Source organism: Panthera uncia, chromosome X (assembly GCF_023721935.1).
Source record: "Panthera uncia isolate 11264 chromosome X, Puncia_PCG_1.0, whole genome shotgun sequence".
Lineage (NCBI taxonomy): Eukaryota > Metazoa > Chordata > Mammalia > Carnivora > Felidae > Panthera > Panthera uncia.
The window spans coordinates 19,093,302-19,119,993 of record NC_064817.1 but is presented as its reverse complement, the minus strand read 5'-3'; the positions used below and the strand labels follow the sequence as shown (position 1 = coordinate 19,119,993).

At 41.9% G+C, this 26,692-nt stretch overlaps 1 protein-coding gene across 1 annotated transcript in view; it reads left to right on the top strand.

Moving 5' to 3' along the window:
• The window catches only part of KLHL15 (kelch like family member 15), a 35,457-nt gene extending 25,259 nt beyond the window's left edge, over positions 1 to 10,198 (top strand). The window contains exon 3 of the mRNA XM_049643607.1: positions 6,303 to 10,198. Coding sequence (XP_049499564.1) covers positions 6,303 to 7,412 — 1,110 coding nt within the window. The 3' untranslated portion in view covers positions 7,413 to 10,198. The remainder of the gene's footprint in view (positions 1 to 6,302) is intronic.
• Positions 10,199 to 26,692: the final 16,494 nt, after the last annotated feature.

Genomic DNA, 26,692 nt, shown 5'->3' with positions numbered 1-26,692 from the left:
GAGGAAATGGCCAATTTAAATTTTCAGATCACTGTTTTTAGGAGGTATCATACTTTTATTTTTTATGCAGCATAAGACAAAATACTTTTCATAATAAAATTTTTAAGTATCAAGAAAAGCGATAATGAATATATTCTTTCTAAGTGTTAAAACAAGACCGCTTTTTTAATCCTGTGAAAGGATAAGGAAAGTAGTTCTTCAGAACATGAAAGAAATGTCATTTTTCCCCCATATCTTTCTTTTGGAAGTAACTGATCTAGAGATAAACTGTTATGTGAGCGAATGATGGGAGAAATGCTTTCTCTATGAAAAGATGAGCCACATGTTTCTTTTTTGATAGCTTTCTTCATTAATGTATCTAAATGATTCCATTCACATAGAAGGTTTTAGCCCTACGCTTTTTGTTTTAAAGCAGAGTATATCTGTAATTACTTTGTCCAGGATTATCAGAGAGGCATTAATTCCCCATTTCTATAATGAAAGAAGAAACTAATTATGCTTATTGATATTATGTAGTTGTAGAGGAAAATTGTAGTTCTGGGGAAAGAGCATGGTAGATCTAGAACTTCTAGCTGTGGCAGAGAGTAGGAGCTGAATTTCTTAGGTTAGAAGACATTTTACAGTATAACCAACTATCTCAGAGGCACAACTTCCATTGTTGGGGGCTTACGGTTAGAACAAGCTGGATAAAGATATGTGGCTATGATAAGGACTTTTAACATAGAGTTGAAGTAACTCTTTAAACTCTTTGGAACCCTGGTTTCAAAGGAACACAATAGAATGAATGGAGAAGAGGACAAAGGGACCGAAACACTGGGTAGGAAACAGACAGGAAAATGACTTTAAGAAGCACTTAAGCTGGTTCAGGTTGATGGGATTTGCAAGAGACTGGGGTTGGAAGGTGGAGGGCTGTCACAGGCCATTGTGCCTAGTCCTCATGTGACACCAGAACCCTCTCCACTCCTGACAGGCAGTCACACATGGACTACCTGAAGTGACAGGATTGCTCACTGACTCCGGAGGTAAACAGTCCTGACTTGGGGCAAATATGTACCCATACCCTTTTTACTATAGTCCTTGTGAAAAAGCCAGATACAGACCTGTATAGATCCTGAAAAAGGGCAAGTCCCCCAAAAGTTCACTGGTAACCATATGTTGTATGTGTATACATGTTTTCCTCTGAATACACTACCAGCTGTTCAAAGCAGGCCACTTTTATTTTTTGAGAATATTGTATATATTCTTCAGTTATCATTTGACACTTTGAACATCTGTGTTAGTGCATGTGGATTAACTTCATTCTCTTCATGACTGCATATGGTAAAGTCTGCATACCACAGTTTATCCAACTGATGTCATTGATATTTGAGTTGTTCCTGGTTTCTGTGCTCTTCTACTAATGTGATGGATATCCATTATCTTGGTAGGTCTAATTACAAAGCTTTTCTCTTTGTTGGCCTAAAATCTTCCTCCAAACTTCCGCTTACTGGTCCTGAAAATGGTTGCCATCTTTCTCCTGAGTCTTCTCTTGAACGTAAACATTGCTGATCACTTTTACCATTCTTCCTATGGTTTAGATCCCTTCGCTGTCTTCAGACTGTGGTCCACTTTGTATTGTCTAAATTGTAGCGATGGAACTAAACGCTCTGAGCCGTGGTTTCATCTGATGGAGAGGGTGGGATTGTCTAATTTAATTAGGTCCATGATATGACTCTGCTCTATCACATTGTACTGAGGATAGTCAGTTACAGCTTTACATTTAGAGTTCATGGATCGTTGGAGCATTTGATAAAAGCTGTGGACTTCCCACCATCTAGCCTTACCCCCGGAATGCATTAACACAATTATTGCTACAATTGCAACTAGTTCATGGATCCCTGGTACTTCTCTTGATGATTAGACTTATTGATTACTTTGCCAAAGCCATAGGTTCTCTCATTGTCTACTGGTTCTGTTACATCCTCGGACATTAAACTGGAAGTGTCAAGTTTTGGCATTATTTGGTGGGTCTGCTGCCTCCCAGTGTGTAACACTTTCTTATTTGCAAGTGGTATTTTTTAACAATTCAGGATCAGCCTCTGGCTAACTAGTCTAGTTTGGAAGTCTGGCTTCTAGTCGTTTTCCATTCTTCATGATTCCGCACAGATTACGGAAAGCAGTTAAGCAACCTTATATGTGAAGCCTCTCAGGATCCCAGAATGTGATCTTGAGATGAAATGACTTGAACTTAGTGACAATATCTTATCTAGTTTTTCTTTTTTTTCCTTAGCCATCTTGGATTTAAGTTTCTTTGTCATTGTGTTTGATCTTCAGATTGGACAGAATAAAACATTGTTAGCTGAGAATGGAAATAAAATAGAAGACTATTTGTCTTTGCTAATATTACATTAACCATCCCATCCGGGAGGGGCTTCACTTTTGCCTCCACTTCTTTTTACTTTAACCTCCAAGATGCCACTTAATTCAATACCTGGCACTTTGCTAAGTCACAGTTCATCCTGAGGCGTTAGCCTTGTTCACAGTATTCTTACAGCTCCATCTCACCCTTTGTAATACTTGTTTTATGCGCCTGTTTTGTTTTGTTTTGGCCATCTGTTGTAAGTGGTTTTTTAACATCTGAATTCCAGAAATCTCTCTGTGCTGCACATCAGATTTTTTAGATACTTTCCCCTTTTCTTCCCCTCATCAGTGTGTTTTGCAATTATGCAGTCAGCATTATGCTTTTGAGAGCCTCCAAGCCTTCTTGAGCTTCTTTACACAGTTTCCGATCTTGGAATTGGTCCTAATTTTCCTTTAAAACACTTGAAATCTGCCTGTCCAATATGTGCAGTGTTCCCCTTCCTTTTTCCATCTCTAAGTGACATGGCTGCTTTTGGGAAAGCTTCCTTCTCTTCGAATCTTACCAGTCAGGTTTTACTGGGGAGGATTAGGTCCAGGGTAAGTTTGACTCATTACTCCTCTCGTTTCTAAAAGACTGAATTTTTACACAGACCAAAAACACACCATCAGATGCATTGACTTAAGTTGACGGACACTTCCACAGATGTCCACTGGTGAGTAATAATAGCTAATAACTGCTATTATTTGTTGTACACTGCCACATGACAGGCACCGTAGTAAGTCTTTTTCACTTGGATTATCATGCTTATCTCCTACCTTAGGGTTATGAGGCATAGGTGCTATTGTTATCTCAATGATACAGATGAGGAAACGGCTGTAAAGATGTTGAGTTACTTGCCCAAGATCCCACAGCTTGTTGAATGTGAGTCGGATATTTTCTAAATTGGATTCTTAGTTGTCTTACCAGGCTGCTTGACGTGGTGCTTAATTACGGTGCTAGACCAGATTCTGTTACTTCAAAACCTGTGTAGCTCTCAGGCCACTGGCTGTGCACAGTAGGCACTTAAATACTTAATTTGAGGTTTATGTTTCTTGTTGATTTCCAGGGTATTGCCTTTTAGTCTTGCACATATGAAAAAGATGAGAAAAATGGGCGAGGTACACTATTAGGCAATTCATAGTAGAAATGAATGGAAAATGAAAAGATACGTATTTTTACTAAGCAAATATATTTTTGATGGTTTTAGGAGACCCATTTTTTTAATGGCAAGATTCTTCTTGTTTATAAATAATGATACATTAAAAACAAAGAATGCAAAGATGTTTGTGAAGTTTTAGAGACAATCACTATTAACACAGCAAACGTACACAAAATCTTCTTTAATTGGGATACCAGTTTACTATTGCTTTTTAAAAACTGAATATATTGTGAACATCATTGCATATTGATAAATACTCCGTGAAAATGGCTTTATAGGTTTCCATTGTTTCTCATAAGAGATTGAGGCTCGCTTCATTTCCTTTATTCTTCTATATGTGAAGTGAAAGTAGTAGAGAATGAGAGTTCATCTCATATTTTTATCATATTAGTACTCTCTTTATTGAAATTACTTGTTTACCATTACTCATTATTTTGCTGTGATTTCTTCCACACTTAATATTTTGCTAGGAAGAATTGGGTTGGATGCCCAGTCATTTGTGATCCATGTGATTGATTCTTTAAGAACCATTATATTATCTTTTCTTTGAGAAGGGTCATTAGGCTAATTCATTAAATATGTTAAGTGTTCTGGGGCGCCTGGGTGGTGCAGTCGGTTAAGCGTCCGACTTCAGCCAGGTCACGATCTCACAGTCCGTGAGTTCGAGCCCCGCGTCAGGCTCTGGGCTGATGGCTCGGAGCCTGGAGCCTGTTTCCGATTCTGTGTCTCCCTCTCTCTCTGCCCCTCCCCCGTTCATGCTATGTCTCTCTCTGTCCCAAAAATAAATTAAAAAACGTTGAAAAAAAAAATTTAAATATGTTAAGTGTTCTAAGAATTGAGTTTGTCATTTGAAGAGTTTTCTAAAGACTAAAGGAAGCTGTGCTGTAACCTATTGGAAATTGATCTTCGGAGCAAGACTGTCCTGGTTCAAGGTTCAGATCCCAGCTCTCCTGGTTTTAGTCATGTAAACAATTTGGGCAAGTCACTTAAGATTCTAAGCCTTAGTTTTTTCATCAGGAAAACAGGGATGATTATTAGTCTCTCGCAGGAGGAATAATTTAGCTTGAGATGTTGCACATAAGGCCCCCAGTGAAGTAATGACGTCCGTTTGTTCTCTTTTATGTAGTAAGACCAGGAATTCTCTGCTGGCCTGGTTAAATCCACCGAAGGACCCCTTCTCAGAATAATGATTTTAAATCCATAAAATTAACTGCTTGGGATCACAAAGGAAGCCAATCGTATTGAAACGCAGTTAACAAAATACTTAAAAACACATTTGCGGTGCTTTCTGTTTCAAACTTTTTGGACCAAGGTGGGCGTGAATGAGAAAACTAGGGAGGAGGAAGGAAAAAGGAGAAGAAGGAAAGAAAGCTCCTAAACATTTATGTGTAGTTCTGGCTCCCTCCCACACAGCCACGCTGGGTTCCCTGTACACTCCTAGACGTCCCCGCCTCAGCATCCTCCCACCAGTGCAGATTGATCACCAGCGAAGTGGAATGCCTCTCCAGAGTCCCTTAGTGATCCCGCTCTCACGAGCGCCTCAAGTCTAAATCCTCAGATCAGTTCAAGTCATCGCCTTTGCTCCCTGTCTCTACTTCACATCAGTCGTACTCTTCTGCCCGTCTTCTGTCTACAATAGCTGATTTTCCCCCTTGAAATTGAAGATTCTTGTCTCATTCTTGCCACTAGGATACAAGCTTTTTCTTCATGGATTCCAGCTTCCTACCTCTTCCACGAGGTAACCCGTGAGTGTTTTGGGCCAGTTTGGTGTATGTTCCGTGTCCTAAGTTCTACAGAACTCCCATATTACACCCTCATTCCCAACTGTCAACTGCCTTGTTTATTTACTTACTGGCAACTCTATCTATTTTCATTTCCCCAGACACAGATTCGAAGTTCTTTGAGGAAAGAGACCCCATCTTAACATTTTTATGTCCCTATAGAACTTAGCACAGTACTTAAAAGTGCTTCATAAGATCTTGATAATCGTCACAATGAGGTAGTTCCAGCTCCAAAAAAAAGAAAAGAAAAAGAAAAAAAAAGTTGGGGCACCAGGTGGCTCAGTCGGTTGAACATCTCACTTTGGCTCAGGTCATGATCTCATGTTTGTGAGCTCAAGCCCTGCATTGGGCTCTCTGCTGTCAGCGCAGAGCCCTCTTTGGATCCTCTGTCTGTCTGTCTCTCTGCCCCTTGCCCTCTCTCTCTCAGAAATAAACAAATGTTTTTTTTAAAAAAAGGAAAAAAACTTGACCTTTCCTTGTCAACTGGGTTATGATTGTAGGAGTTGATGATATCAAACCAATTCTTTATATCAAAAACCTGAGAATTTTATATATATTTAAATTTTTACTAACTCACTAACTTGATTGCCCAAGTTTTTCAGTCATGGCTGTTCTTACAGTGTTCCTTGTGGTTAAGAAAACCATGGCCATGATTTCCTCTACTGTGAAACCTCTGTCCTCATAGCCACCACTTGTATCCCAGGGCCTGACATACAGTAGATGAATGATTAGTACATTTTGTTAGAGGAATGTAGCTTGTGCCTGGAAAATAAATATTTACTTTAAAAGGCTTGGGGATGTGCATAGATTATTATGAAAACAAATATGATAAAACTTAAAAAATAGTATGTGATCTTAACAGGAGAAACAGTTTTAGCAAAGTAAGCCTCAAATCGTACACTAATCATCTTAGTTGGCTTTGATATCTTGTTTGCCATTGATGTTCTTTCTTTTGGTTAAATTCTTTTACTTGTATTCTTAGGTTAAGACATCCGAATTTTATAGATACTCCCGACAGCTGCGCTATGAAGTTGACCAAGCACTGAATTACTTTCAGAACGTTCACCAGCAGCCTTTGTTGGACATGAAGTCAAGCCGCATCCGTTCTGCCAAACCCCAAACTACAGTATTCCGAGGCATGATTGGACATAGCATGGTTAACAGTAAAATTCTTCTCTTAAAGAAACCAAGAGTCTGGTGGGAACTGGAGGGCCCACAAGTTCCTCTGCGCCCGGATTGCCTTGCTATCGTCAATAACTTTGTGTTCTTGTTGGGCGGGGAAGAACTGGGCCCGGATGGCGAATTCCATGCTTCTTCCAAAGTGTTCAGGTATGACCCCAGGCAAAACTCTTGGCTCCGGATGGCAGACATGTCTGTGCCACGTTCAGAGTTTGCAGTTGGTGTCATTGGAAAGTTTATTTACGCTGTGGCAGGCAGAACCAGAGATGAGACTTTCTATTCAACTGAGAGGTATGACATCACCAATGATAAATGGGAATTTGTGGATCCTTATCCAGTTAACAAATATGGACATGAAGGGACAGTGCTCAATAACAAGTTGTTCATCACTGGTGGAATCACCTCGTCTTCCACCTCCAAACAGGTGTGTGTGTTTGACCCCAGTAAAGAAGGGACCATAGAACAGCGGACCAGGAGAACTCAAGTGGTTACCAACTGTTGGGAGAATAAGAGCAAAATGAATTACGCAAGATGCTTCCACAAGATGATTTCTTACAACGGCAAGCTTTATGTCTTCGGTGGCGTCTGTGTGATCTTGAGAGCCTCTTTTGAGTCTCAGGGATGCCCTTCCACAGAAGTGTACAACCCAGAGACTGATCAGTGGACCATTTTGGCATCCATGCCAATTGGCAGAAGTGGTCATGGTGTGACTGTGCTGGACAAACAGATAATGGTTCTCGGAGGCCTTTGCTACAATGGTCATTACAGCGATTCCATTCTCACTTTTGATCCAGAAGAAAACAAGTGGAAGGAAGACGAGTACCCGCGGATGCCCTGCAAGCTAGATGGTTTACAAGTATGCAACCTGCATTTTCCGGAATATATACTGGACGAGGTCAGACGTTGCAACTAATGACATCTTTCTCCCTTTAAATAAGCCAAACAAAAAATTTGTTTGTGACAGAGTAGTTAATTAAAAAACATAAAGAAAAACCTCACCAGTTTTACTATCAAAGCCATTGGTCTAATATCGTAAAAAATTCTTCATTCTGTGCTAGCATCCTTTTTTTTTCTTTTTAGTGGCCTCAAACTCATGCAATAAGTTAATTCGAAGCGCTAGCTCTTGAAACTACTTCCAGAAGCAGTTTAATAGAGTGATCCACTTATCTGGGAAGTTGATTTTATGCTTTAAACATTTCTTTCAGATGTCAGCGTAGGAGTCATGCCTCTTCTAAGAGAAGACCTGATAAGTGTCACTGGATGTAATTTCGGTTCCTATCTCAATCTGAAATCTTTTGGAACATTTATTTCAGTGTATTTCAGTCTGTTAGACCTTTTGGTTTTATTATTTACGTTAAAACTCTTGACCTTTTTGCATGGCTTTTTGCTGAAAATGCAAAAATATAAATTTTCTACAAAGTTAACTTTTTTATATTCAAAACACTATTTCTAAGCTGCCTTCTCTTCTCTGCATTGTGTTAGCGAAAGCATACCCATACTTGCGTACATCTTAGGAACATACAAGGCACATCTCCTTTTACGCGTGGTTAGGATTCTATATTTTTAAGCTAGTGCACTTGCACACACGGTTTGCCATACTTGTTGAATTTTAGATGTAACGTCTTTTCATGTACTAACATTTTTAGAAAGTTAAAATAACTGGAGTCCTCATTTGGTATCAAAGTAGCCTATCTTCAGTCCATACTGATTCAGTAATATTTGAGCTCCTTGTATTCCTGAAACATGTATGGATTTCTGAAAACTAACATTTTGTATTTTATTTTCAAAAGTAAACGTTTAGTGTTCCTTATCAATGTATGTCTTCTTTTTGAAAATGTTTTTCTTTGCAGTCTGTTTAACGTTACCCTGTTTTTAGTGAGAATCGGAGTGGTATATGCAGTCCTGGCCCTGCAGCGTGCAAGCACTTTTAAAGAGAATTTAGGTAATACCAGACTCCTAAATAAAGGCCCCCTAAAAGTAAGTGCAACTCCCGTTCTTTACATTCAAGAAGGCTGCTGCATCTGTTGTTGAATGGAAAGTAGCATCTCGTGGAAAATTTGAGTTCATTTTTGACTTAGAGGTAAGAAATAGAATTACAGTCTTACTGGTTATATCTACTTGTTTATTTAGTACAAAATATTTAGTGGCACTGGGGATGTAAGCCCTCAGCCTTTGTTTTATTTACTGAAAGCTACTAGCATGAAGGATAGTAACCTCAAAATTCAGAATGCATCAAAGTTAACTGTTTAAAAGCATTTATAAAAGTGTTGTAGGATTAGCTGTGCACCTTTCAAGTCTTTCAACTCGAAGGAAAAACATGTAGTTGACAAAATTAAGCAAGAATAACCAGGGAGTGGATCGTTCAAATTGATGCCATTTTCTCTTGAGTAAAGTCTATATCTGATACAGACTAGATCTACACTGGCAAAACTTGCCAGAGCTTAGGATATTGGTGCAATATTGCAATGCCTTCTTCTATGGCTGTTGTATAAATTTTCTAGTTTCACTTTTTTGGTTTTGTTTTTTGTTTTTTATTTTTTGTTTTCATTTTTGTTTTTTTGTTTTTTTGTTTTTTTTGTTTTTTTTGCTGCTGCCACCACTGAACACAAAATGGAAGAGTGAAGTCATGATCTTGTTTCCCATGGTAATATGGGTAAAAGTCTTCTTCTACCTTTTAAAAATCATTTTTTAATCATTTTATTTTTGAAAACTAGGAATTAGATTAGCCATTTAATTCTTTTTCTAATATATTAGTTGGTTTAGTGCTTTGTGTGCTTTCTTGCTTTAAAGAAAATAATGATAATGTCTTCATTATTTTCCTCATTGTTGTCTTTTGCTGGAAAAGACCGAGACAGGGTACCCCTATCAGGCTTTTACACTTTTACACACCAGTGGTGGTTCTTGTTAATTGCTTAGATACGACTTCATAGTCCTAGTTAGCGTAAGATCTGGGCAAACTGTTGACTATTCTTGGTCTTCCACTCTCAAGACACAAGACCAAGATCACAGTTCGTGTTTTGGAAAATTTGTGAAATCTTAACTTGAACTAACTGTGGGTTCAGCTTCACACGTGAGTCATGTCTGACCTGATGTTAGCTGTAGTCAGTTTTGAGCTTTAAGAACAGTTGGTATTGCTTGGGTTCTGAATGTATGAGAAAATTCATCCGTTTATATGTAGTGCTAATATAGGTTATTTTAAATCCACGATTAACCTACATTCCCTTTTAAAATTACGGTTTCATTGCTGAAAGAGATTTATTTTTGTTATACTAAACTATGGAAAATTTTTCCATAGAATTTTTTTCACGTTTATTTTTTGTGTGCTTCATTTGGAACCATTTTTTGTTTAGATACATTGTATGTGCTCAAGGTAGTGGTTTTTAAAAATTCAGTAAGAGATTGGAAACTACAGTGTAACTGTTGTGATCTTTGTGTGTTAATTTTCACCTTACATTTTAAACACCAGACTTGACAAAGATAGCTGATCTTCAGTAATTGCATCTTAATTAGAAATGTTTGTTCTGTTCCCTATCTTTGACCTTGAATTTCAGTTTTGACTTTAATCTGCTTAAAGAAAATCCTTGCACTACAGCCATTTCACAAAATTCAAGATTCTCACATTGAAGGTTTTGTATTGGAAGAAGTACTACTGGTTTTTATAAAAGCAAAGCGTAATTAATAGAATTACTAGCTTTTCTTGAGACAACATTCTCTGTGTCCTCATTGCTCTGCTCTGTGTGTGCGTGTTACTCTAATTTGTGAAATATTGACTGAGCCCTTCACTTATCTTTTCTAAAGCAGCACCTTTGGACACCTCATTCTGGGAAGCCTGCTCGAGTCATAGTAAAGGACACACACATTTGTGTGGGGAGAAGTGGTAAAAATGGAGAGTTTTGTCTTAATTACATGAAACTAAGCTTTAAAATATTTTATAACAAATTATTTGAGCTGCATAACCTAAACATGTCAAACGTTCAGTGGGACTATTTTTATATATGTATATGTGGTTGTAGGTCATAACATTTCAGTTTATAATATAAATTGATATTTCAGTTTATAAGCTATCTCTCAGAAAAGACTAGCTCTTTTGAGAATACATAATTTAAAGTTTTAGACTGAAGTAAAACACAACATAGATAATAGTGTAAATTAGCTGTAACTGAGGGCTATATGGCAGTAAAACTGCCAGTGCCATTTTTCTTGTTTGCCTATTACACGTTTTTGATTTTTTTTTTGTACTCAACATTTTTAGGGATCATACGTTTATTCAATCAGATTAGAGTTGGTTTGGGAATAAATATCTTCTAAAAGAGATTTATCTTCAAAACGAAAGTCCTGAGAAATTAGTTTATCGAGAGTTTATAAAGTCAAATATTCAATAGACACAGACCAGAATAGGTAAGCTCATGCAAGTCCTACCCTTGCAGTACATACACCCGTGTGACTTCACTGGTACACGGGCGACGCTGAGAGAATGCCCTCAGCGTGGTTTGTTCCCCCTTCATAATCTGGGATTTTCTTTTTTTACATCTTTGGGAACAGCTACATTAAAAACCTTATTAATCAGTATATCAGTAAGGGTTAGGTGTTTGCTTTCTGAAGGAATGTTCCAGTGAGATAGTCAGAGAGGTTATTTTCTACCTAACTTGTATATGCCCTGTACCTCTTGGGCATACTTTGTCTATAGAAAAATATTTTGACCTTTAGGTACATTTTGGGCCAGTAGTCAAATAATCCTAAGGCCGATTTAAAAATCTTAGAATAATTTAAGGTTTGCCTTTTATACCTGTTTTGAAAGCCTTTACATTTTTGTCAGGTAATTTTTCCCAAGCCGTGAATATAATCTATTCAAACATGTTTATGCTATCCATTCTGTTTTTAAATTGAAAAAAAATGTTAAAAGTGTTTATGAAGAAAAGTTTAAATAAAATATTTTTAATCTTTAAAATCTATTTATCTCTTATTATTTGCTATCTTTATGCAACCCATCACTTTCCAAGTCACTCATGACCTGATTAACAGCATACATTTTGTTTCCCTTCGGCATGCCAAGGAAGTACCATAAAAACGTGATTTCTCCCACTGCTTTCAGTCACAGATTCAAATGAGTGCATTGGAGTGAAATTACTTACACTTACATGCAATGGAAATTTTATAACGAAGCCAAGTAATTAAAGTTCCACTAACACAGAGTTTTGCAGAATGGAAATACGGAATTGAGAAAGAGCATTTACAAGCCATAAGCCTTAGTGTGGTGATTTTTAGGTTTCCTTTAGCATTTATTTCTGAACTTAGTGGCGAGGCAGAAATGAAGCTGCTGCGTCACAAGCGCTTGGCTATCCATAGGCTCCTCCTCTGTGCCTTCTTTAAAATGGACGCCTGAGAAAGGATTCCCTGGGCCCTGGCCTCAAGCCACCTTCCCAGCCTCTTTTTGTTGCTTCGCCCACTTCATTCTGTTGTGATCTTTGTTAGTTTCCAGCTTCTTATTACCTGCCTCCTTTCCCCTTCCCTGCTTGCAAAATCCACTTTCCACCCCAACTCAAATGCTCTCCTCCCTTCCTGAAACCTGTGTTCTCTCTTCCATTGAATTAATTGCCTCTTCAACATTCAGCATATTTGTAGCTCTTGATTTCATTTTGCATAATAGGTGGGTATAATTCTTTCTCCACGACTACATCCTAGTCCCCTTGGATGAAAGGACCTTCTTGTATTCCTCTTTGTACCCTCATATCAAGCATGGTACTTTTTGTGCACAAGTAGGCACTGAGCTAGATGTTGCAGCACGTAACACATTCCGTAAGTTATAGGCAGAGGCTATAGGCGTTCAGAAGAGGAAGATAGAGTTCCCCATGGTTTTGTCTGCTTCTCAGTCTACACATTCCCTGCCCGATTTCACCACACCTGTGGCTCCCGCAGCTTTTATTCTGAGTTCTGACACCTGTCAAATCTGGGTACATCTCAACCCAGAGTTCCAACCGTCTCCTTAACGTCTCGCACGTGTTTTATCAGAATTTCAAACCGAACAAGTGCAAGGCTGAGTATATTCTCTCCTTCCCAAATACCTGCCCCTCATCCCGAGTTCCCTCTGTTATGTGGCTGGACCATTGTTGAAGTTGGAAACCTGGGAGTGGTCTACCACTGCCTCTCTCCCCTGCCCCCCCAGCATCTCGGTTCGTCTAGCCCTCACAATTTCACCTCTCAGCTGCCCCTCTCCGTCTTTACTGCCCTTGTTCAGATCCTCATTATTCTTGCTGGCCTCCTGGAGCTTGCTTTCTGATCTACCTCCGCAGTCTGTTTTCTACACTGCTGCCAGAGGGAGCTTTCAGAAGGTAAATCATCCTGAGGTTCAACAGCCTTTCATAATCTCCCTTCACTCTGAGAGTAAGAGCCAAACTCCCTAGCTAGCCTGCCACACAGAGCCCTTCATCTTTTGCTACCTTTGTACCTGTTCCGTCTTTTATACCCCATACTCTAGCTAGGCAAACTACTTGGAGCTCCCTGAATATACCATGTTTTCTCCAGCCTCTTGGACTTTGCACATGCTCCTCCCCTCTTCCTTGCCCGGCTAAGCCTTCCTTGGCCTTCAAGAACCAGCCTGGACATGATGGCCTTTGTCAAGTCTTCTTTCACACCTTGGGCCGGGTTAACTGTGCCGTTGGTCTTCCTACAGCACCTTGTGGATGCCTACATGCCGCCACCTCTGACGCTCAGTTATAACTCTTCTCCGTCGTGCCCTTAACTGTACTCCTTGAGGGCAAATACTGTGTCTTTATTTACCAAGAGCCTTACTTAAGCCAGGCACATGGGAAGTCCTCCTTAAAGAAACACAGAACCCAGAAACTTGGAAGGTTACCAATGAAATGCTCCCGGTGAGGACGGGCAGCTGTATTAGCTTGATTGTCCACAGAAATTGACCTCACTGAGGGATTTCCCTCCATTCATTTCCACTACCACCATTCCCATGTCTAGAAGGTTGATGCATCCAGCTGTCATAGTTGTGAACATACTTCTTCCCCTAACATCTCCGTATTTCTTATCCAGGCAGAAAATTTCAAGTAAAACACACCGAAGGGTATTTTGAAGATCGGCAATCCCTTGAAGTGTGGGGGGGGAAAAAGTTCATTGGTCGCAGTGTTGAGAAAACACTACCTATTTTCTTTCCTAGAGAATCTCAACAAACAGCATATTAAAAGGCTCTGAGAAGTCCTGATGTTGACTCCTTTTGATTTTGTTTAGCTTAACGTAAATCAAATGTTGACCATAGAGCTTTTTTTCTTTTCTTGGAATGTAATGATCCTTGAATGCTAAGGAATAAGTGGAAGAAAACAAGTACGGAGGACCACTAATCCAGGTGCTCTGGTCTGCACAGTTGGACTTTCTCCTGCAGATCCCGTTAGTTTCCAGGCTGAAGACACTTTGCCAAGGTGACATTACCCTGGGGATTTCATGTCCCAAGGAAGGTCCCACTTTCTCCCTCAAGAAGAAGGATGAATTTGTATAATTTGTACAACTTGTGTGGTTTACAGAGCAGGACTTCCAGAGTGGCCAGTTAAGGAGCTCAGCCAATCCTCTCCCTTAAAAGCAATGGTAAAGTTAAGCAAACTTGTCCAAAAAATGTAGACTCTGGAAATTGACCAAAGGCATACAACAAATCAGAGAAGCATTTATTCAAGATGTGCTGAACCTCTAAGAACAGTGGGAGTCTGGGATGTTTCAGCCAGGGGCTGTTCCCATCTCAGCTCCCCTTCCCCCAGCCATGTGGCACAGAGGTTCTACCAGGCCCTCAGAGGGGCCTGCCTTTATTTGGTATGGACAATCCCATGTCATTGTTGCCAACTCTGCAGCTAGCCTGGGGGTCTCAGTAGGGATTGGTTTTGAAGAGTGGCAGAGAGACCAGCCAGAAATTTAACAGACCTTGGGAATGAGACAGCCTACTTTATCCCTGGTGGTCCAGAGAAGGCTGTGTTCACGGACAAGGCTGTGTGCACCTAACGGGAGACTGAAGAGGGCCCTAGCGAGCTACTGGTCCGCGAATGGATGTGAAACCTTGCAAACCCAAAACAAAGGCTGGAATAGGGTTGGAAACTACTCAGAGTTTGAGTGCCTTCCCCAGGCCACACACAAATTCATTAGCAAAAGATGGGAGCCTTACTGGCTCAAGGTGTTGAAGTGTAGCTTCTGCTTAACCGCTGGCTGACCACTAAGCTATGCAAACTCGGGCGGTGCGTGGGAATCCAGGCTTAAAAATAAAAAATTTAAAAACCCAAACTGAGCAGACATAAATCAATGGCCATACACCGTAGGGGAGGGGAAAGGGTGGGGAAAAGACCACAGAATTCGTCGAGGCAAATCACAAAACACACTACAAACCAAAAAATAGCAAAAACACCACACACAATCCAGAGTTGCTACGATACATTATCTAAAATGTCAAGTTTCCAACAAAAAATTATGGGACATGCAAAGAAACAGGAAAGTGTGACCCAGGAAGATAAGGAGCCAATAGAAAACTATCCCTAAGGGATCAGAGTGTTAATGGAAATCAGTATAATTATAATTTTGTATCCCGTATTTCACGTAAAATTGTATTAGAAATAATTTCACCAGTCATTGAAATTTCTTTGAAATTAATATTTTTAGTGATTGTTTAGTGTTCCATAATATAGTTATACCATAATTGATCTAAACATGCCTCTGTTGTGAGACGTAACTACATTTTTAAACTTCTTTACACACACACACACACACACACACATGCACACACTGTCCAAATTTAGGATTATTTCCTTAATATAATTTCCTAAAGATGAAGTTTTAAAATGAACCATTTAAAGTCCCTGGCAAATATTACTAGAATAAGCTCCAGGAAAGTTGTACAATATTATACCCACATCAGCAGTGAATATGAGTTTCTTTATTACACCTTGACAGCTTGTACTTTAATAAAGAGGAATAAGCAATGTAATAGGTGAACACTGTAGTTTAATTTCAGCTTTGATTATTGTGATTGTTGAGTAATTTTTCACATCTATTTGCTATGTATGTCCTATGACCTTTTTCAATGTCATTTTTTTCACTGGCATTTTGATATTTGATTATGGATTTGGAAGAATTCCTCATCAACTATGCCTTGCCACACTTGAGCATATTATTCCAAATGATGACTAGGTATCTTTAATTACTGGGGCAATTTAAAAAACCGTACAATCAAATTTCATTAAATGTGAAAAGCAAAACAGAATTTAGAGAAAAGAGATGGAAATTGCACTGATGGAGCAAAATGATTAAGAATCGAATGTATCTGAGAGATGGCAGCTGATAAAGATAGTGAGAGGCATGGTGTACATTACAGATTTTTAAAAACCCATTCAAAAGTTAACAAATAGCATTCTTAGATCTGGAGTATGAGAGGTTTCTCTGTTATGGAAACATACATTCAGACTTTTACTGAATACCTGCAGTGTGTGCTGGTAGGAGTGGAGTTAGGTGGGAGTGAAAACAAGATCCACTCTGCTCTCAGTCTGATGGGGAAATAATTAAAAATCACTTAAGGCAAGAAAAGGTGCTAAATAGAGGAAAAAGCAGGCTGCTATCAGAGCTCAAAATTACAATTACTATTGATGAGAATCAGGAAAAGGTTTATGGAGGAACTGGCATTTCTACTTCATTATAGAGATTAAGATTTCTCTAGGTGGGGAATATAAAAAAGGGTTCTCAAGAAAGGATGTGCAAAAAAAGTACAGGAGGTCACATGAGGCAGGAGGTTCTGACGCAGGCATGCACCCAAATCAAATCTATCAGTCTTCAAGTGGATTCTAGTACTGGTAGGAATAAACATAAAACAGCGCCTACAATAGTTGCTGTGAATGAACAAAAAAATGGCTGAAGACTCATTTTAACTCAGTAACAAAATGTTTGACTCTGAGAATTTAAAAAACCCTGACTGGGTGCCTGGCTGGCTCAGTGGGTTAAGCGTCTGACTTCATCTTAGGTCATGCTCTCACAGTTAGTGGGTTCGAGCCCTGCGCCGCCGACAGCTCAGAGCCTGGAGCCTAGAGCCTGCTTCCGATGCCGTGTCTCCCTCTCTCTCTGTGCCTCTCTCTGCCCCTCCCCCGCTCGCACTCTGTCTCTTGAAAATAAATACATGTTAAAAACGTTTTTTTTACAACACCGACCATGGAAGATTTAGACCCCATAAAAATAACACAATAAAACTGTCAATAGCAAAACTTTATACAATTACATTTGTAGCCTTAAGTTGGGGTCCCTGGAAGCTGACTTCTAGAGGAGAATCAGAGTATAAGTAATTAAGAGGTCATTTCAGAAAGCATCAGTAGGGTGGGGGAATTAAGACAGATGAGGATGAGCCAGTTAAGGGTACATCATCAAGCAGCTTTCGACCAGAGGTAACTGGCTTCTATACCACCCCCCCCCCGCCCCGCCCCACCCCCACACCCCAGGGAACTAGGAAAAACCAAGTAGAACATAGCTAAGAGTCATCCCCCCACCCCCAGGACATGGAAGCTGGGGTGTTTACCCTCCAACTTGCCTCTGTCATTGGCTGAGGATTGTCCCCGGGGCACATCAGCTCCCCAGCACTTCTGGCCTGGCTGGGGTGTCGGGCTCCGAGAACGCCCGCAGGTGGGGGGTCGCAGGTGTTTGCACTCAGAAGCCAACCACCGTTCCTGTGTACTGAAGGGTGGGTGCCAAGGGGGCCTGGGGGGGGGTCACTACTACCTGCTACATTTGTTAGCGATTCAAAACACTTGGAAGAACCACATTTTCTTGGGGCGCCCGGGTGGCTCAGTGGGTGAAGCATCCCGACTCTTGACTTTGGCTCAGGTCATGATCTCCGGTAGGAGAGTTGGGAGCCCCTCTTAGGTCTCCGCACTCACAGCCTGCTTGGGATTCTCTCTCTCCCTCTCTGTCCTTCCCCAGCTTGCACCCATTCTCTCTCTCTCTCTCTCTCTCTCTCAAAATAAATACAGAAACTTAAAAAACTCACATTTTCTTAAAAAAATTTTTTAATGTTTATTTTCGAGAGGGAGAGAGAGAGAGAGAGAGTGTGTGTGAGTGGGGGAGGGGCAGAGAGAGAGGGAGACACAGAATCCGAAGCAGGCTGCAGGTTCCGAGCTGTCAGCACAGAGCCCGACGTGAGCCTCGAACCCACAAACCGTGAGATCATGACCTGAGCCGAAGTGGGACGCTCAACCGACTGAGCCACCCAGGCGCCCCCAAACTCACATTTTCTTGACAAAATTTAGGCCCACAAAATTCACAACATGGGAAACTGGCAGACCTAATTGCCACAGAAGTAAACTCACTCGAAAGAGGTTAAAATGTAAAAATTTTGATTTAGACAAGTTTTCAAACAGATCACAGTGACATTTTTATGAATAAGAATTTTCCAGATGAAAATAATTTCATTCACATAAAAGCAAATAAAAAACACTAGAAATGCTTTATCTGCATTAGGTAGAAAATTGATATTAAGGAATTAAAGTGATTTGAGATTGCTTGGGAAAATATGTTCTTCATAAAATTTCTTCAATGTTGGCGCGATTCTGATTAGAATGTTTGTACTAACAAACATGGAGTCACGGTGTCCTCGGGCTCAAAACAAGCGGAGGATCGAAACATCCTGTTCTTGAGTTGCTAGAGGCCAAAAACTGAAGAGGATTTGTGCCAGGGGAAATTGCACGGGTAAATGCAGAGTGGAAAAGCATATGGAATGCTTTGGGAATGATGAATTCCTTACTGACAGAGCTATGGGAGCAGATGTGAAGCAAAAAAAAAAAAAATTATATTCATGAATATTCTGTAGATCTGCAGATTTCTTTGTTGAAGGAGGAGAAGAGAAAAATTGGATCTACAGTCCACCAGTAAACTCCTCACAGCTTTCCATTAAAACATCCCATGTCCTCATAGAAAAATAATAAAAATCCATTAAAATAATGAGAGTTTGACAGACAACATAATATAAAATTGTGAACGGCCTTGAAAATAATTGTAAGGCAAATAGAGTTTGAGAAAAAGGGACACATACTTCACCGAATGGAGCACTCGGGCTTCCTTTCATGAAAGAGAGCAACTGGGGATAGATTCAAACAAACAAACAAAAAGGTACATTGTTCTTGCTACACCTATTGTGTCCTGACTCAGAAATTGGGGCCTTTACTCGCCAGAAGACTGCGCATTCATAGCTCTTGATCCCAAGGAACTATACTGTCATGCAGGAAGTCTTGTTCCTGAGTTTTGCCCCTTGTCTGGAAACCCCTCTGTGTCCTCTGCCCACCTCGAGTCCCCATCCTCTCTGTCCCCTTTTGTCCCCCAGTCCCCCACAACCTCCAGTCTACCCACTGCATTTTTACATTTTTACATTGAAACAGAACGACCTTGAATTTTTTTGTTATTTATTTTTTTAACGTTCATCTGTTTTTGAAAGAGTCAGAGTGTGAGGGGGGGAGGGGAAGACACACACACACACACACACACACACAGAATCTGAAGCAGGTTCTGGGCTCCGAGCTGTCAGCACAGAGCTCAACGTGGGGCTTGAACTCAGGAACCTCGAGATCATGACCTGAGCCAAAGTTGGACGCCCCACCGACTGAGCCAGTCACCCCGAAACAGAACAACCTGGTTAATCAACTAGGTAGGAAGTAAGGGCAGACTGGCTGTGGCATAAAACGTATCCTCCCCCATTACTCACTCACTGTAGGTGACCACAGACATAGGAAGAACCGTTTCGCTTACTGTCATTGGGTTCCAGTACCACAGACGGAGACAATAAGAGGAAGGTGATAACCACAGGAGAACAAGGAGGTACAAAAAGGGAAGGCCTGTTAGAAGCTGGAACGTGGACAGGAGGCCATGCCCATCAACTAACTCACTTTGCAGCTGCAGATATCAAAGGGTTGGAAGCCCTACCCAAACGCATACAAGCTGGGACTAAAGGCAACCCGCACATTTTATTGACACACTAAGTCTGGAAGGGTCTTAGATCTACAACCAAAGACAATGGGATAAAAGAAACAGTAGGAAGACTGAAAGAAAGGAAATACTTGTGGAAAATTATTGGCTTTCAGAGACAGAAGGAAAAATCAAACTATTTGGCCTCTTCAAAAGATTGCAAATAACCATAACTTCTGTGCATGAGAAGCAAAAGGTCATAGGTAGACGAAGAGCAAAAGTTGACAAGGTAGTTGACTCAAAGAAGACTGGAAGAAAATTCGTAAGGCATCAACAAAATTAAAAGCCATATAGTCAGTAAGGAATAGAAAGGCTGACGTGAAAAACATCCTTGAGATACTTTCCCAGAATGCAGGTGAAAATGACAGAGACGATCCGTTCTTCACCACACGCTTCGTGAGCACCTACTAGGTGCCAGTTACATCCAGGTACTGGACCCAAAGACCCTCACGTTCTTTGTCATCAGAGTGGGAGAGGCAGCATTTGAACACAAATTAACATATAACTGCAAATTACGGTGGTTGCCACAACTAAAAACTGGCACTATGAAGATTGCCTGGGAGAAGCTAGTTCTGATGGGGGGGTTAGGGAGTGTCTCTCTAAAGAAGGAGTAGATAAAAAAAAAAGAAGGAGTAGATAGCTGGAGATACAAAGGATGAGTAAGAGAGGACGAAACAATAGAAAATGGGCAGGGGTGTGTAGCCTTGCAGCAGAAAAGCATGTGGGGCAGCAGAGAGACTGAAAGGGGACCGGGGCACCTGGCTGAGGAGAGGAAGGCAGGGAATGTGGTGCAAGGTGTGGCGGACAAATACGAGGGCCACATCACACAAGGCCACCGAGGCTGGGTGAGAAGTCTGTATTTTACTCCAAGGGAAAAGGGAAGTCATCGAAGGGCTCTAAGTAGGTGGCGGATGTGATTTATGTTTTCAGAGGTCCTCTGGTCCCTGAAAGGGGGCAGCATAAAATCGGAAAGCTCACCGAAGCAGGCAGGGCCGTGTAAAGGGTGATGGCAACTTGGACGATGGTGGTGGCTGACACTGCAGGCAGAGAAGAGAATGGCATTCGGACACGCTCTGGAGATTACAGCTGGCAGAACCTGGCAGTGAATTGGTTATACGAGGTAACAGAGAAGAGATGGCACCCAAACGACTCCTGGGTCCCTCTTGAACACAGGGAGTGTGATGATGCTCTTAGCTCTGGTGGGAAAGACAGGAGAGCGGTTGGGGAAGGGGTAGCAGGAGTGCAGGTCCTGGCCCATCAGGTCTCAGAAGTCTGTGAGGTGTTCAAGAGTGAAGAAGTCAGAAATGTCACCAGATATGCCAATCTAGATGAAACGGAGAAGGAAGTCCAGAACTGGAGAGATACATTGGCCAGCCATCTGCCATGACAGATAGTACTTAATCGTTTTGACTCCGTGTCCCTTTCCCTTATGGAAATATTCAAAGAAGTAGACAAAATAGTACGCTGAATCTTTACCCATCATAGTACAAATAATATTTTGCCATGAGAGTGCTAAGTGTCCTGAAGAGAATGAGAAAGATTCCAATTCCCACCGACTGCTCCAGCCTGAGCTTCCTCGTCTGAAAAATGAGAATATTTCAGCCCACCTCAGGGAGTTCTGGTGACAATAAAAGAGAGGAATGATGTCAACGGTGTGTGGTAACCAATGTTAAACATTAATATTGTAAAAAAAAAAAAAACCCATTAATATTGTTATTGTTGAGTGGGCAATATTGATCCAAAGTACATCAAAGTTCGTGAGTGGAAGCTCAGGGGAGAGTATTGAGATCAGGGAGCTCTTACGGAGAGAAGAACGAACAAAACAGAAGCTGCGGACACAACTCTGGCAAGTTTGGGGTTCTCTGAGGGGTGAAGGGAGCCGAGGACACGGCAGGAATGTGACGGAGTAAAATTAAGGTTGCAATGAAGTGTGAATTGTGCACGTAAGACTCAGGCGATGGGCAACGGAGTCCCCAGTTTATGGTCATGAAACTTCACATGAAAATGCAGTAAGAAGTAGTCAGAGCCTGACATGATCTGGTCTGGTGAGGAGTTGGGAAGGTTTTCCCCGTAAAGAAAGACCCCGTGAGTAGCCAGAAAACAAACGGATTATGAATCAAAGGGTTACCGAGTCCCGTGCTCTGGAGCACAGCCTCTGCAACTTTAAGGCGCACGCAACCCCCACCCCGCACCCCCCCCCCAGCCCCCACCACCGGGGGCGTCGTGAACGTGCTGTTCCGCTGCAGCAGCGGGGCCAGGACCTCCCGGAGGCTCTGCATTTCCAGCAAGCCCCTAGGCCGGGCCTCTGGGCTGAGCAGCGGGGGTTCCTGGGATCGCCCGCGCGGTCGGTGGCTCCTCGCGCTGACCGCTCAAGCGTGTCGCTGAGAAGTCGTGTGCCGCTGCCAGAAGGACAGTGGGCCGGGCGAGGGGCAGAAACTCATTCCCTAAGCGGCCGGGCCGGGGGCGGCCGGTGCCTTGTAGGCCCTTCCAGGGCCTCAGGGCCCAGGAGGCTGGGAGGAAGCCCTCCGGAGATCAATACCGGCACCCACGTCCCCGCCCCCGGGAACTCAACGTTCGGAGGTGGGGACGGATGGTAGAGACGGGGAACACAGACCGTCGCCCACAGGCAGGTGCTCGCCGCTCCTAGCCAAGAGGCGCAATAACGAAAGCTCGTCGGGGAACCAAGGTTTTCCTAAGCTTGGGGAAGATCTCTCTCTCTCTCTCTCTCTCTCTCTCTCTGTGCAGGCTGAAAGAGCTCCCCGCACTTCGGGGAAAATCACCTACCCACGCACAGACACAGTTGGCAACAATCTGTAACCACAACTTGGAACTACAAAAAGCCCCGCAACCACTGAGGCGGGAGGAAACCGTCGTTCGCTGAGGGCTCAGCCCGTGTTCTGCACGCTACTCGCGGCTCTACTGAATTCTCTCCCCTAAACCTCACGGCTTCCAACCAAGCCGCGCGCGGCGCCCGCCTTGACGTCGACTGGCCTCGGGAACCCTGAGCGAGTCTGGCGGGAGCCCTGTGCGCTCCAGCCGCCCCCGCTGTCCTCCAGCCCTTGCCGGAGCAGACGGGCGCCTCTGGGCTCCCGGCGGCCCAGTCACCCTGGACGAAAGAGAGTGTGTCTTCGGTCTCGCCGCGGAACCGCTCGCTCGGTTGTCTCTCTGCCGCGTGCGTGCCCTCGGGTCGGTGGCGGAGGCCGAGAGGCCGGAGTGAGATGACTGGCCAGAGGCTGAGGCCGCTACGGTTAGAAGCCCTGGCAGAATGAAAAGGTCGGAGTGAGGGAAAACGAGCCGATGGAAGGGAGGAAGGATGGCTTGGCCAGCATGTGCAAAGGGCCCAAGGCGGGGAGGCCTAGGACTTGCCCCGCTTTACACACGATGCGGGCAAGGACTGCAGAGGTCAAGTAACTTGCCCAGAGTCACACATCCAGAGCTCTCCACCGCTAGGCTAGAAGGCAACAAAGTCAGTTTGATGTCAGGCTTCTCTGCAACATCAGTCTTCGGAAGAAAATGGACCAACAGCTAGGGTTTTTAGAGAACAGGGTTATACCGGAGGATTCCTACTCGCGGCCAAATGGTCTTTCGCAGTAATGGCTGGCAAATACTGAGCACACGCTGGCAGGCCCTCTTCTAAGTGCTTTGTATATATTGACTCATTCACTCCACCAACCCCCGTCATTTTACAGAGGAGAGAGCTGAGAGTTTAGGGAACTTATCTAAGAGCCAGGACGGGGTCCAGGCAGTCAGGGCGTCTGCGCCCCTGCTATGAACTGCTCTTCCCTACTGCCAGGGTTCAAATGTGTATCATCAACACCCACTTCCTGAAAAAATTTAATACACACCATAATAACAAGAGATTAAAAAATAGTTCAAAACTGAGAAAATTGTGTGAAAATGACAGTTTTTAAAAGTCTAAGTGATTACTCTGTATCAAAATCTAACATTTTAGTAACAAAGACAAGAGGGAGGAGAGTAAGAGTGAGCTCAACTTGGCCAAATCAGGAGGAATGAAAAGATGACCATTTTGGGGCACCTGGAGGGCTCAGTCAGTTAAACGTCCAAGTCTTCATTTCAGTTCAGGTCGTGATGTCACGGGGGTGATGTGGACCTTTGTGCTGGGTGCAGAGCCTGCTTAAGATTCTCTTTCCCTCTCCCTCCTCCTCTACTCATCCCCTGAGCACACACTGCCATTTCGCTTAAAAAATACTGATAATTTGGGGCGCCTGGGTGGCTCAGTCGGTTGAGCGCCGACTTCAGCTCAGGTCATGATCTCGCAGTCCGTGAGTTTGAGCCCCGCATTGGGCTCTGTGCTGACAGCTCAGAGCCCGGAGCCTGTTTCAGATTCTGTGTCTCCCTCTCTCTGACCCTCCCCCATTCATGCTCTGTCTCTCTCTGTCTCAAAAATAAATAAACATTAAAAAAAATTTTTAAAAAAATACTGATAATTTAAGAAATATAGGCCACAGAACGCTTTTTCAAACTGTTGTCCCATGTCAATATTTTATTTAGCAGTTTTCCAAATACAGCTGGTGCCATAAACTCCTCTAAAGGAAAACAATAGTTTTTGTCTTTTTTTTTTTTTTTTTTTTTTTTTTTTATTTTTGTGGTAAAGAGAGACAGAGCATGAACGGGGGAGGGGCAGAGAGAGAGGGAGACACAGAATCGGAAACAGGCTCCAGGCTCCGAGCCATCAGCCCAGAGCCTGACGCGGGGCTCGAACTCACAGACCGCGAGATCGTGACCTGGCTGAAGTCGGACGCTTAACCGACTGCGCCACCCAGGCGCCCCTTTGTCTTTTTTTAAGGGTAGATGGTAAGGGTTTTTTTGTTTTTTGGTTTTTTTTTTTTGGTAATATGGACTCACAGATTTACCCTTATGTCATGTGTTTCAAACCACTGCAATTATGTTTACTGATGCTCTAATTATCCCAACTGGGCAGGGGGTACTTTGAGTCCTTTTGCCATGTCTTCGTGTCTCTGATAGATTTATTGCCATCAAAACATCTTGTATGTGTTCTTCCCCAGACCCACAGAAAGCTTAAAGCCCATACCTACCAGTCCTAAAAGGAGTGTATGTGCCTTCCAAAGCAATGAAGTAGATAAAAACAAAGAAAATACTCATGAGAGAGAAACAAATCATAAAACAAAGGAAATGGCAAAGAAGCATTTAAAAACAGCATAGAAGAAGATGAAACGTAATATACTAAATATATTCATTATAATGATAAATATCAATGGAACCTACTTTTATATTTAAAAATAAAATTTCCCACACTGGATTTTTAAAAATCAGTTCTATGTTAATTTAAAAAATCACACAACTGGGATGAGCACTGGGTGTTGTATGGAGACCAATTTGACAATAAATTTCATATATTAAAAAAAAAAGAATATTAAAAAAATAAAAAATAAAAAAAATAAAAAATCACACAACTGCACAAAAAAGATCAGTGTAAGAGAATGGGAAAAAATACGAGAAGCAGACACAAAGGAAAACAAAGGATCAAAATACTTAAATTAGTAGAATTTGAGACAAAAAAACTAAGCAAAATGGCATGAAATGTATACAATCAAAATATGAAGGACAGAGATTCACTCACTTACTGATAAAATCAATGTCTTATTTAAAAGCTTCCTGGAAAAAAGACATGTATATGTACTAGACAATATGACTTTTTTCCTAGTGCCCATGGGACACTTACAAAACTTGAATATATATGTGCACTAACAGTGGCACTTAACCGGGGTTCAACTGCTGAAGAATACGCGCAGGTCCCAAAATGACAAAGCCTACAAAGGTACAGTTTATTACAGGGAAAAGACATGCTATGGCAAAAGCCTGAACGTCAGAATATACATCACAGCCTATGGCTCACAGTAGGGGTCTGCCGCAGCCAGGTGCAGGTTCCTAACGTCCCCTTTCTGTAATGGCCAAGCCAGATGTCTCCTGGATTGGGAACCACTGACGTGTGCACAGAACCCTTCAGACCCAGGCAGACTAAAATGAAGTATCTGCTGACGTTGTGTATTCTATGCTGGTCACCGAGGCACATTCTGGCTGCAGAACCAGCAGAGCCCTGGGGTGGGGGCTGGGGAGGATCACTCCAAGACCAGGTGCAAGTCTTCAATCTCATTGTTATTAATAAACAATGCCTACGAGCTGTGTCAGACTGCTCTGAAACTCTTTGGACTCATGGTTACAGAGACGCTCTACATCATTGTTTCGTGCTTTGACCAGGAGTCGTGTCAAGCAGGAGCTTTAATTTAAGCAAACAGCTCAGGTTAATTACAGAACTGCTGTGATTAACCTTTACAGCACAGTAGCAAAACACTAAATGTATCTCAATAATTTGCAACATGCTGAAACCATAAAACCCTATTTTTGGGCCATAATTCAAAAAAATGAATAAATGTGATGAATACAAAGTAATCAAAATGCTGATTAAAACCAGGTACTTTTCAAAGAATGCAAGTCTGATGGAAATTAATAAGAATGTTAATATCGAGGGTCAGCAAGGATCTAGGGGAACTAGGCCTCTTCAATCACTGCTCCTGGAAACATACATTAGTAGAACTTTCCCTGGTACGTCATGGTAATCTATCTTAAAAAGGTACATTCTCTTGACCCAGAAGTCACATATTTGGCATTTCATCCTGAGCAAATAATTGAGGATATGGGCACACTTGGATGTTTATCACAGTGCAGTGGATAATAGCAGAATATTGGCAACGATCAAAACCTCCAGAAAAATGGGCCTGCTTCAGTAAGTTATATCCATATATCATTCAAAATAATTTTGTAGAGGTCTATTTGTGGCAGGCTATGTTAGATGCATGTGTAAATTCCTTTGTATCTTTTCTATACTAACAGAACCCAGATACTATTCATGGGAGCAATGTTCACTGCTCCAGGCACAAAATCATGAAAATTCAGTCCCCACCTTCCCAGCTTCCCTCTTACCTGGCAGTGACCATGTGATACATTTCTGGTCAATGAAATGTAAGGAGAAGTCTACTACGGGCTTTGAGAAAGTTTTTTTTTTTTTTTTTTTTTTGCTTTCCTAATGAAAGAGAAAGATGATGTTGATGCCAAAAATCATCTACTGCAGACCTTATATTAAGTGAGAATAAGTAGCTATTTGTTAAGCAAGAGTTGGTTGGATTTTCTGTTATTTGGAGCCCCAAGTGTCCCTCGCTGGGGTGGACATTATGACGTTCT